At 37.5% G+C, this 13,538-nt stretch overlaps 1 protein-coding gene across 1 annotated transcript; it reads left to right on the forward strand.

Moving 5' to 3' along the window:
* Positions 1 to 4,121: 4,121 nt before the first annotated feature.
* LOC107041037 (DEAD-box helicase Dbp80) lies at positions 4,122 to 9,751 on the forward strand. The gene is made up of 5 exons (XM_015261393.1): positions 4,122 to 4,301; positions 5,513 to 5,810; positions 6,950 to 7,162; positions 7,589 to 8,164; positions 8,924 to 9,751. Exons 1-5 carry the CDS (start codon positions 4,239 to 4,241, stop codon positions 9,175 to 9,177), a joined length of 1,404 nt encoding a protein of 467 aa, XP_015116879.1. The 5' UTR covers positions 4,122 to 4,238; the 3' UTR covers positions 9,178 to 9,751.
* The last annotated feature ends 3,787 nt before the right edge of the window (positions 9,752 to 13,538 follow it).

A 13,538-nucleotide genomic window follows, 5' to 3' on the forward strand; every position in this document is an offset into this window, starting at 1 on the left:
TTGATAAAGCCTCATTTGGATTAGACGACGATGAAAAAATAGTGGATATTTTTCATCATAAAATTAACCATTTAGAACTGGTTAATCGTGTTGCCTAGCAGCGATGATTGACGGTGATAGTTAAAAAATGAGAGTAAAGTTTATCCTTCAACTTTGGTGGGTCATTGTCGATGCCCCGGTCTCCCTCACTGGAATTCAAAAGAGAAGAGAATCATGGCTCTGTTTTGTTTGCAGAGGAAGTCCCTGATGATAGAGAATAGACCAAAACAAGAAGGATCAAAAAATAAGTTCTTTTTTTACACTTTTTTTTATTACCTGGAATTTCTCCAACTTCTTGTTGCCAATTTATTTATCATGACGTGTGATTCGTGATTGTAGGCTTGAAAATATATTGGATACTACCATCAATAGAAATAAAAACATTCAGGTGGGGTTTCGCTCAATCGACAATCTAGTGTTATTGATAATAACTACGTTGAAGAAGGGAATTTACATATCGTTCCACATCTTTGTGACGTCGTAGGAAATTATTATAGGAGGGGAACCGGGATTATTCTCAATATGAATAACCGGAAAATTTTACTGAAAAAAATGGATAGTCCAGACCGGGGTTTGATCCCGGGACCTTCTGCTTATGCGTCGACAAAAAAAAACTTCAACTCCAACTTAACTAGCGCTTCCCACAATGATGTTAACATCGCGATTTAACGCGAAGTGGGAACTTCCCGACTTCTCGCGGAAATCGTCTCTGGGTGCCCTGAAATGGTGTCTTGTGTCAGTAGTTTTGAATGTACAGCGTTGCCACTGATAGAAGCTTGCTAGTCAATCAAGTGACTAGTGTTTGAAAAAAAATTGAAAGGTAGATATCAAAGGTAGAATTCATGTAAAAATTATCAATGATAAATAACTTTTTTGGGAGTATTTACAAGTTTTCTACCGCTCTTACACTCAACTGGAGTATGTGCGTACGATTTTACAAAGTAGAGCACAATACTTGCTTATTCGAGTAATAAATTCACAAAATCACAAATAATTCTCTTGCAAAGATAAAGATCTTCAGCTCGTTAAAAAGGACTTAAGAAAATCATGTCGCGATAAGAAATCTAATAAATATAAGTTCCACGGTTAATGCGCATTGCATAGTTAATTCGGTGATTTTAAAATTACAGTAAGGTATTAAATATGCGAATTTTATTATCCCATACTTTAAAATTCATGTGCCAAAGCTTGTTGTAAAAGTTGGAAATTTATTTGTGGATTGTGTTGCGTTTTGCTCATGTATAAACCTCGGAGGTTTTACCCTCTTTTCAAACATTTGATACCAGAAATCATTAATTATTCAGTGACAGGTATCCGATGATGAGGTAAATCTCATTTAAACGAGATAATTGAGTTGAAAAAGCTGATTCTAATTTTAAAATGTTTTAGGATTTTTAAGTGGATATCGTGTTACGAGGTTGCGTTGCTCATTATAGAATTGCAGCGGTGAAAGATAATTTTCATCGAGAAATAAATCAATTGAAAGGGGAATGAATAGTGAGTGTGAAGAATTTGAAAATATTTAAATTTCAAATAGATTGTGTTAGCTGAACTTTTTTGCGCATTCAACATATTTTCTGAGTAAAAATTTGGCATTTAAATCAGGGATGTGAAATGAAGTCGCGTTTTTTCATGTCATAATTTGGGTCACACAGTCGACCCACATATGATTTATGCTTAAATATGTTTTTTTGTGAAGTTGATGAGAAATATTGCTACCAAGTAGCACATTAGTGGTAAAAAATTAACTATTATTCGTAATTTCAACATTTGTTACCTTTGAATGGATGAGAAAAATTAATAAATTCCAATTGGTATGAAATACTATTCTCTATCTTATTTATCACTGACCTACAGATTCCTCCAGATATTTTTTGCAATTTTGAATTAATTTTTCGTCGCTAAAATTGTGGTCACGAGGAGATTCGAACCCGCGCATTCAGAGCTCTTCGTTCTGGTGGCCAGTTGGCGGCATTTTTTGATACTTCTGCATTTATATAAAAATACTGTGTTAAACAAGTCCGGTGAAATTCCAATAAAATTTCTGAATTGAGAAATATATCTGAAATTTACGACTAATTGTCTTTGTTTTCCGCTTAAAACATCACTTCAATCCTCTTTAGCAGTGAAAACTCAGAGACGAGCTTTGGTAAGTGTAAAGAAAAAAGCGTCGTCCTAATGTCCAAGATCAAAGACAAAGAAGAGTGAAGGATAAATCTTCTATTGATAATTTCCACATATTCCGCGTGGAGATAATTACAGTGTCTCGAAACTTATACTCCGACTCTGGATAACGTCTCCAGACATAAAACAGTAAATGCCCCAGGTTTTCTCGGGAATTATCGCTAACATGTGACGCCAATGGGTCTTTCCATTCTATAGTCACTACGGATTTGCGGGTATTTTTTTTATGTAAGGTCTCCTAATAGCAGTTTCGGATACTTTCAGCAAATTGACGTATAATTCATTACGATACGCTGCCGCGTATCTCGATCTGTAAAGGCTTGCTGGAGGGTCGTTCAAGTATTACATAAGCAAATTTTGGGCGAATTTTGACCCCTCTCCCCCCGATGACGCTATATTCCCTACACGGAGAGGAATTTTTTAGAAAAATTCTAGTGCCAGCACGGGAAAAGAGGCGCAAAGTGACGGGCAGAAAAAAATTCCAGTGCCGGCACTAGAACTTTCATTGGGAAAAACGTGAAAATTTCACAGAAATCCCCAGAATTTTTACCAGAAATACCAAGAAATTTTACCTTAACAGCACTAAAATTTTTCAAAGCCGGTGGATTGTAATTTTTTCCAGTACTCACACCAGAATTTTTCTAGAAAATTTCTCTCCGTGTATATGGATAACACTTGATGTCAGAAATCCTGGACTCCCTCTTTACGCTTATGTAATCCTTGAAGGCCCCTAGGGTCTTCTCAGTAATACATGCTTATGAGACATTTCGCAAAGTGCTACCGACACCAAACTTGGAGTATTATTAGTCTATTAACCCTCCTTCACTGAGGGAAAAAAAAATTTAGTAGAAAGATTTGTAGGATTGTGGCAGTTTAAAAGTTTCTTTGCGTTCTTGACGCAATCTTGCATCTTCCTCAATTGCATGAGCGCTTGTTGTAAGGAATATCATTTTTAATTTATGATCAAGGGTCTTGCCACAAAATAATTCGATTTTTGGCCGAGTGTTTAGTGACGTAGACACGCTTGAATCATCGGAATAAACTCATAGATCGTCGAATATACTGAATTTCTCACTGAGTTCCATCTAACCCCTCCTTTTTTGCCACCAAATAAATATACATTTCACTTTTTTCGAATAGTTAAATGTTTTTTCAAATAGTAAAGTCTAAATGTATTGGTTTGACTGATTGTCCTGAAGACGGACTATTTACTGATTGATGGTCGATACATTCTCAACGCCAGGATTTCATGACATTTTCTTCAATTGTATTGGTCTTGTGAAATCAATTGAGTAGAATTTAATTATCTCTCTTATTTTTTTGTAAGGAATTGAATGAAAGGTGAAAGGAATTGGTACCGTATGCGAACAAATTCGGCGTGTACGTAAATTTAGTGAATTTGTATTGATAATTTTATAATTCACTGTCATTTTAAACCTGTGGAATTCTCATTGTACGAACAATCTATATTGCCTTTCACTGATTCCTTCTATCTTAATAATAACTTAAATATTCTTAATTACAATTTAATTTCGTATTCTACTTGGACACGTGGTAGTTTTTGAATTTGCTGAGAGGGGTTCTCCGATGGAGGTTCCAAAGGCAATTATCAAAGGTAGCTAAATTATCGATCGTCGATCGAACGGTTTTTTCAACATCGCGTGGGCTTGTTTCGGCGAGATATTGCATTGAGAAGATTAGGATTTTCGTTTAAACGAAAATCCTGCTTTGGACAGAATTTACAGGCGACTGAAACGCAATACTACACACTGTTTTATTCATCTTTCATAAAAATTTGGATATCTATACATGAGGGGCTAATTGATCGGATCTGATACGAGGATATCAGCCTTTTTGGGGCTATACCAGCGCCACGTTTTGGCGGTTCGGCTCCCCAAGTATTTGGTAACCCTGCGCGGATAATCGCTCTCCTGCTGGATGCTGCATGTCTTTATTTACACAGGATATTAGGATTAATAATTGAACCTTCAATAATCGACTCGCAGATCATCAAAATGGAAAAAGGAGGCGTAGAATACTGGGGTAGAGACGATGAGGAGGAGCTATTGGCATCGTGCGTAAGTATTCCGTCTATTCCCTTAGGTAACGCCGACTTAACCTGATTATGAGAACGTTCGGAGATAATTCTCGATTTTTATCAGACGAACAAGTCCTCGAAGTTATTTACAAACTAATTTCTCGTCATTTTCCCTTGATTCTTGCATTTTTCTCAACTTTTTCGTTATTTTTTTAAATCAAGATCTGATTACTTTCGCCACTTGAAATGCATCACTTGAAGTGATAAATTCCATTATTATTCAATTGTTATTAACAAGGAAGTTCTCGAACATGTTTGCCTCCAAGTCAGGGTCATTTGGAGATCGCCATTCGATTTTTGTTGGACGAGACAGTCGTTTACCACCTCAATTGGCGAGCCTAGACTGACAATGAGCTGAATGGATGAATTTATTCCTGAGTTATGAACATTGAAAAAAAATGGAAATTGTCCATTTTGCCTCACCCTATTCTCTTCGTTATCAACAAGAAGTCTGCCGAAGACATGTACAAACTCAATTTTCCCCATTCTCCCCCAATTTTCCTCAGTTTCCAGCAATTTTCCAATTCTTCTGTATGAACACCTGTTGATCACTCTTGCTATCAAAGGCAGGACTTGAAGTGATGAATTCCCTCATTATTCATGTTTTTATTTAAATAAAAAACACGGGAAGAAGTCGCCACTAAGAAGGATCAATTTTCTACAAATGTTCTTATTCACCCTGATGTGCAGCTAATGATCATTGCGAACGTTCTGAACGCTAGATTCATCATCTCACTACTATTATTCAGCTGAAGTTGACAAAAAAATCTCAAAAAACTATTCATAAACTGGAATTTTAATTCTTCCAACATTTTATTGTTCTTCCGGTCACATATTGTACAGGAAAATTCTACTGCCTGAATGAACCGTTTACAATCATCAATAACTCGAAATCCAATTAATTCAAATCATTTAATTTTGTCAAAAGATATTGATGACTAAAAATGGTCTTTTTTTTGCTACAAAAATCTGAGTTTGGATCAAAGTCTTGAATTTCCAGTGTCAGCGTTCCTGAGCACTCACACAATTTTCCACATTTGTTGCACAATTGCACACAATTCTTGGCAAGAATTTCCTCACAGAAAGTTCTCAATTCCTGATTTTTCCTCTAATTTCCTCAATTATTGTAACGAAATTCTTCAATAATATTGTTCTCAGCAATTGCCAAGTGTTCTTCAATTTTTCCGTCAGGTAAACGTCTTATCAATTAAGAGCTGCAAACCTGGAGTTGCTGCTGATGAGATTGACAAGGTCCCGACAGCAGCAGAAGAGCCCCTCCTCAAGAAACTCCTCCACAAAACTCTCGTTGAGTCTAAACAAGAGGTGGAAATTCAACGGAGGAACCCAAACTCACCCCTGTACAGTGTGAAGTCGTTCGAGGAGCTGAAACTCCAGCCGAAGCTTCTGATGGGGATCTACGACATGGGATTCATGAAGCCCTCGAAGATCCAGGAAACGGCCCTACCAACTTTGCTAGCTGATCCACCAGGTAATTACAAATGCCACTTATTTGATGATAAAAGGGTTTTTTCTCACACCGATGCTGACTATCTCGAAAACTAAATTTCTTTTCAAGCACACATGATATTAAATGCAATCTGAGCTTTGGAAAGATACAAAACAACTACAATCTTGAAATATCATTAAAAAATATACTGTTTAAATTCAAGAGTCACTACGTCACCAAAGTTTACTTGAAGGAAAAACATTTTTCATTAAGTTTTTTCATATAGGGGAGAGTGTGGTAAAACGGCCCCTTTTGATTTTTTCAAAAATATTAACAGTTCATGCAATTTTAAATAAAATGGAATCATTTTTTTTCCGTGGAAACTACACTTTTTCCCCTTCAGAATGAGCCTAGACTGATCTCAATTAATGAATTTGTTTCTGAGTTATGGGTATCACAAAAAAAGTCAAATGGGGCCATTTTATCCCACTCTCCTTTACAGTAGAGACTTCGCATAAGATACCTTAGGGACAGTAGGAGTGTGGAATTCCGGGAACCCCTGTGCCCCCACTACGCGCGCTCATAGAGAGGAGAAAAATAAGGATCAGCGGGTTTTAAATAAGATACCTCGCTCGTTGCGCCCGAATTCAATGAAATTTTCATTTTTACTGAATGAATATGAATAACTAATCAATTTATGTGTTTAATGTTTTGAATTTGTATCGCCCGCGTGATAGAATGGCAGCTGATGTTGGGGAATTGTCGGTGGACTCGAGAATAATCACAGACGAAAAATTACGATTTTTCGATGGAAAAAGTGAAAAAAAAATCGATGTATATTTCCATTACTTGAAAACAGTGGTATGACCCTCCCTTAAGGTCATTAGACCCTTATGATCACTTCGTTCGTCCCTCCCGTTTGACCCTTAACACCGTTTGAACCTTATAACTACTCTCTTCCCGTTGATAAATGACCGGGGCCATAGGTATCTTATAAGAAGCTCACGGAAAAAAGTGACGAGTGGGAGAAGGCCTCGAGCGCTCGGAGCGCGAGGTATCTTATAGAGAGGTATCTTATACGAAGCCTCTACTGTACCTGTTTTTTTATATGTAAATACTGTGAATATTTAATGTGTCGTTCGGTGAAAGCATGGTTGAACAAAAAAATGTTTATTCACCAGGGAATATGATCGCCCAGTCCCAGTCAGGCACTGGGAAAACAGCTGCCTTCACGCTGGCCATGCTGAGCAGGGTCGACACGACGAAACCTTATCCCCAGGTGCTCTGTTTGTCACCTACTTATGAGTTGGCTATACAGATTGGGGAGGTAGCCGCCAAGATGTCGAAGCATTGTCCTGAGATCAAGATCAAGTATGCTGTGAGGGGAGAACAGAGTAAGAGAATTGTTTAATTTATTGTGAGTGGATGGGGAAAAATGTTGGTAGAAAAATTTGGGTGCATGGGAGAATGCCAGAGATACTTTTTAAAGTATTAAAAACGTCGAATACTCGTGACGTTTCATCATTTCACGACAGAATTACGGAATAAAATTAATTCAGTAGCGAAGTGGTAAAGGGGTTCAAGTCGACTTATTTCTCAGTTGAGTTTTTGAGGAATATTTCCGAATCTAAGGCAGATAGCGAAATTTTCGTAATTACATTTGTTGTAGCACTCAGTCTGCTCTACAAAAAAGGTTATAACAAAAATTTTGCTATCTGGCTTGGATTCCGAGATATTCATTGAAAACTGGCCAATAGTCAAAATTGACTTGGACCGTTTTACCACTTTGCTACTGAATTTAATGCATTCATCTTTTCCAGTGGCAAGAGGTGAGAAGATAACCGACCACATAATCATCGGCACCCCTGGCAAAGCCCTGGACTGGTCCCTCAAATTTCGATTCTTCAATCTCGACAAAATCAATGTTTTTGTACTCGACGAGGCAGACGTGATGATTGCCACACAGGGTCATCAGGACCAGTGCATCAGGATGCACAAGATGTTGCCCAAGACCTGTCAGGTGATGTTCTTCTCGGCGACCTACGAAAAAGAAGTGATGGACTTTGCTGAGATCATTGTCGATGATCCCATGATCATCAGACTCAAGAGGGAGGAACAATGTTTGGACAACATCAAGCAGTTGTACGTCAACTGCCAGGACATGGAGGCCAAGTACGACGCCATAACCACTATTTATACGAATCTCACAGGCCAGGCCATCATTTTCTGTCACACGAGGAGAACTGCCACGTGGCTGGCTGAGAAAATGATCGATGAGGGATTCACCGTGGGTTTATTATCTGGGGAGATGACTGTGGAGGAGCGAATCGGAGTTCTTGATCTCTTCAGGGAGGGCTGCGTCACAGTTCTGGTGACAACTAATGTGTTAGCTCGAGGTAATCACCGCAGCTGTTTCTTACAAGTATGGATTGAGTGGTCAAATGACAGGACAGGATGAGTCGATTTTATTTTAGGAGAGAACAGAACAAAAATTGATCTTTCAGTAAAGTAGATTTCCCAGTTGACTGAACATTTAAGCCAGAGTTCACTGAAAAATGTGTCCAGGAGAATTACATCCGTTTTTAATGCGACAAAGATACTCTAAAGGAATTTAATACTGTAGATGACGTGAAACAATTGTTTAGTTACAAAAAATTTGAGGAAAAAACTTGAAATGAGCTAAATTTCAAGAATGTTGATTCTGTTCTAGGAATAGTTGAACTACTATTTTCCATAATTGAATGAATAATAATCTCACAGAGATCTTTACAACATGGAACTACAATATTCACGATTTATTGAGATGAATCAACGGTTTTAGTGAAAACTCAAAAATCTGATCTGTTTTTTCGTTAAAAAAATCGTTTCCAAATCAATATTCAACTCATTCCCCATTCAATTCATCCCATATTTTTTATTTTGTCACCGATGGTGATGGGATGAACGACTGTTCAATTGAAGAAATATTCAATTTAAAAAATTATTATTGTCATCTGAAATGTACTTCAGTAATAGCTTTACTACCCCAGATGACGTCTATAAGCTTCAGATTATTTTTTACGCAAAAAACTTCAATTTTTCGTCCAGGTAAATTCTAACTCTGACTCTGGATAAATTTTGAACCCATTCTAATTTCACAATTGCATTCCCTCAAGGCATTGACGTGGATCAGGTATCTCTGGTGGTTAATTACGATCTCCCAGTTGATCAGCAGTCCAATGCAGACCACGAGACGTACCTCCACAGGATCGGTAGAACAGGCAGATTTGGAAAGAAAGGAGTCGCCGTAAACCTCATCGACTCCCCCCTGGCAATGGCTATCTGCAACGAAATGGAACGACACTTTGGGAAGAAAATAGAACTTCTCGACATTAAATGTCGAGACCTCAAGGCTAGAATTCGCGAGTAAACCTTCTACAATACTTCCTCTCATGTACATAAGCGTTACATCCACACGAAAAACGCGTTATTCTGAATTCAAAATTCAGAAAGATGTTACATCATCATATAATTCTTCGATCATGAACGCCAGCTGTATTCAAACTCCGTTGAAGCCAAAGTATTTATTCTTGTATCGAATACCCATTTGTTATAGAGAAATCACTAAATAATTAATAGTAGGATTAGTGAAAAAATGATACGAATGAAACTTTCGGAATCATAAGAAGAGGTTAATGAAGTTGTCATTTTGGGCTTTAAATGTGGATAAAATGGCTTCTCGTCAAGTGGACATTCACAAGTGATGATTATTCATTAAGTTTCATAATTAATTAAGCTTATGTACATAACTCATGCATTTTGTACTCATACCTCAGACTCCGTTGAACTCAAAGTATTTGTTATTCTTGTATCCAATACTCATTCGTTATAAACGAATTAATTCCATGGTTTGGATTTAATGATTATCAAGATTAACAAAAAATGATGTCATAGCTTTAAGAGAAATTTCCAGATAAAGAGGAAAGGAAGACAATAAAGTTTTTGTAAAAGTAGGGGATTCACAGGCTCTTTTATTTCATAGGTACACACGAGAAATGTTGTCATCTCTTCAAATGCGTAACTATCTCATTAAGGAGTGGGTCTAGGGAAAAACCTCACTACAAGTTTTTTGTTGGGAATTTAATTCTGTACAAAAAAGATTAATTGACATTTTCTTCTAGACTGACGCGTTTTCGAGATGATTAGGGATTTAGTGAAAGTATTTGGGCATTCTACGAGCAGTTCGATTTTCTATATTTTATATAATATTTTTTTATTTTCATTGTCATATTTTTTTTTACAAAAAGCGATTGAAAATCCTTTCTTGCTTCACTGATACTTTTTTCTGTATTGCCCTGGACATATCCAGAATTTTCAATTTTTTTAGAAATTAATTTTCCAGTCATTTTATTCTATTCATCATTTATTACTTCAACAGAAAAAATCTTGAATTATTTTTCCACTGATTTTTTGAAATTCTTCTATCAATTCTTTTTTCCAGCGGTCGTTTTGTTTAGAACAATCAATGGCAAAAATCGACGAAAGCTCTCCATCGCGAGACATTTCCATTTTCGTCGATTTGAAGGTCAGTCTTTTTAAAACTCAGTAGTCTCTCCTTAACCCGAAATACATACATTTTTATTCAGTTCATAACTCTCACGAATTTTTCCATTTCCTCTCACCTCATCGACCATCTCAATTATTTTTTGAAACAATTTTTTGAAGAGTTTTATAAAATACAATTCATTTATCTCCTTTGAGCAATCGAATCATAGAAAATCGGCGGAGGATTTTTCTCTCTTTGTTAAAAATTTTCAACCGTCATCTGCGCGAAAAATCAGCGCGGTACTGCTCCCCGCCCCCTCAGACCGAACGTAGTGGTCCTTTGTCTCTTGTCCCATCCGTCATTCGATCCTCGCTCGCCGCACGGGCACGTCCGCTCCCTCGAGTAATTTTTTTCCGGAACAAATTCACGTGTCTCACTTCCCCCGAATTTTAATAATTAAATTAACTGGACTTCGATCGTAATAAAATGGGAATGGAATCAACGGGAAAAAGACAGTAGAAAGTGTGAAAAAAGTGTGGAATATTTTTTCGTTCGTTGAAGCAATTGGACGAGAATGAAAATAATCGCAGTGATTATTCGTGGATTATTGTTGTATCCAGATGATTTGTGGAGTTTTGCAACCCCCGCAGGCAGAAAAATCCTCGCTACAGCCCTTCCCCCGGCGTAATAATCTTTTCCCGCGTTTTTCCTCCCTTGGCGACTTGGAAGGGGGAGTTCAGGCCGCCATCTTGTTCAGTGCACTGTCCCCCGCCGAAATCATCGACATGGTCCGTAAAATCGCGTGAATCATTCGTTTTATCCCGGTAATTCGTGAGTGTCGGTGATTAATAACAGTGAGCAATGCTTTATGAAAGGTGCAAAAGTGTAAAAACATTGAAATTCATTGAAGTCTCGCGTTTAATAGGTCTAAATTGAATTGCTCAAGCCGGTATAGGCATTCGTCGCACTCGTACTGTGTGCTCTGAACAATTAATTGTAGACATCGGCATAAGAATTTGTGCAATTAATATTGAGATACGAGTAGAAATTATTCGAGTGAAATGTGGGAACACGGAAAAAATTCAAGAGGTGTGAAAATAAGTTTGAAATGTTTTTGGTAATTTTTTTCTGAAGTGAATTTATAATTAGTTTTTTTCGTGAGTGTCAGTGAAGTTTTGTGAATATCAGTGAAAAATAATTTAGTGAATGCGAAAGAGTGTTCGAAATATTAAAATTCATGTTATGATCGGGTTCAATGAATCGAGATAAAATTAAATCACGCGAGACCGTCGATACACTCCCACCCGTGCCCTCTGTACTAAATAATAAATAATAGAATTCACCTTCGGAGTTTAATTGAGATTCAGATGACGATGAAAATTATTGTGTCAGTAGTGAATAGTGTTGTGTGAAAATTAATTTAAAACGTTTTCAAGTCGTGGTTTCTTTCTTGTGTTATCTGTAAGAAATAAATAGTGGTGAATTTCAACATCGCGATCTGAAGGGGTCGATCGCGGAAGACGGATTGCCGGATTGGGGAGCAAAGCAACTTCAGATAATGCAGCAGGTATTAATTTTGAAGAAATTTTTAATTTTCTCCAATATCTCCACGATTTCCCTACATTATAAATTTTATTCTGACGTATTTGGTTCTTCCTTTTTTGTCCTCAGGTGGTAAGTGATGAAAATATTTTTTCAAGGCCACGAATGTCAACAATTCGTGGCATCACCTGTTCCGGCGAATGATTCATACTGGAAATTTTGGAGGAACTGATGCAGAAAATTCAAAGCGGATAATCTGTGGAAACCACAGGATCAAGTAGCAGAGCGGTATTGTTCACTTGATTTATTTGTACTTTGCACAAATTTTTTTAAACATTTCTTTCATCTTTATCTAAATGGGCTACGCACGCGCCTGCTCATCTCCTCACATAGTGGCGCTTCGGTTTCAGTCTTACGCTTACGCTTACTTGAGATTTTCGAGATATTTCGAGATCGATTTCCTGTTTTCTTTTTACGATAGGATACTTTTGAGAGTTCTGAATAGCCCGTCGCTTAAATAGTTGGAATCAACGTTCACCCGGCTGAAAAATTCGATTTTGGCGGAAGTCGACTTTCCCCCTGGAAAAACGGAAAATTTGACCGTTTGAAAATCTGAAAAAAAGAACTTTTTCAGTTTTCACTTTTTCCCCATACTTTTGAGAGTTCTGAATAGCCCGTCGCTTAAATAGTTGGAATCAACGTTCACCCGGCTGAAAAATTCGATTTTGGCGGAAGTCGACTTTCGCCCTGGAAAAACGGAAAAACTGACCCTTTGAAAATCTGAAAAAAAGAACTTTTTCAGTTTTCACTTTTTCCCCATACTTTTGACAGTTCTGACCAGCCCGTCGCTTAAATAGTTGGAATCAACGTTCACCCGGCTGAAAAATTCGATTTTGGCGGAAGTCGACTTTCGCCCTGGAAAAACGGAAAAACTGACCCTTTGAAAATCTGAAAAAAAGAACTTTTTCAGTTTTCACTTTTTCCCCATACTTTTGACAGTTCTGACCAGCCCGTCGCTTAAATAGTTGGAATCAACGTTCACCCGGCTGAAAAATTCGATTTTGGCGGAAGTCGACTTTCGCCCTGGAAAAACGGAAAAACTGACCCTTTGAAAATCTGAAAAAAAGAACTTTTTCAGTTTTCACTTTTTCCCCATACTTTTGACAGTTCTGACCAGCCCGTCGCTTAAATAGTTGGAATCAACGTTCACCCGGCTGAAAAATTCGATTTTGGCGGAAGTCGACTTTCGCCCTGGAAAAACGGAAAAACTGACCCTTTGAAAATCTGAAAAAAAGAACTTTTTCAGTTTTCACTTTTTCCCCATACTTTTGACAGTTCTGACCAGCCCGTCGCTTAAATAGTTGGAATCAACGTTCACCCGGCTGAAAAATTCGATTTTGGCGGAAGTCGACTTTCGCCCTGGAAAAACGGAAAAACTGACCCTTTGAAAATCTGAAAAAAAGAACTTTTTCAGTTTTCACTTTTTCCCCATACTTTTGACAGTTCTGACCAGCCCGTCGCTTAAATAGTTGGAATCAACGTTCACCCGGCTGAAAAATTCGATTTTGGCGGAAGTCGACTTTCGCCCTGGAAAAACGGAAAAACTGACCCTTTGAAAATCTGAAAAAAAGAACTTTTTCAGTTTTCACTTTTTCCCCATACTTTTGACAGTTCTGACCAGCCCGTCGCTTAAATAGTTGGAA

This window comes from Diachasma alloeum, unplaced genomic scaffold (assembly GCF_001412515.2).
Source record: "Diachasma alloeum isolate Michigan unplaced genomic scaffold, Dall2.0 Dall_scaffold_00354, whole genome shotgun sequence".
NCBI lineage: Eukaryota > Metazoa > Arthropoda > Insecta > Hymenoptera > Braconidae > Diachasma > Diachasma alloeum.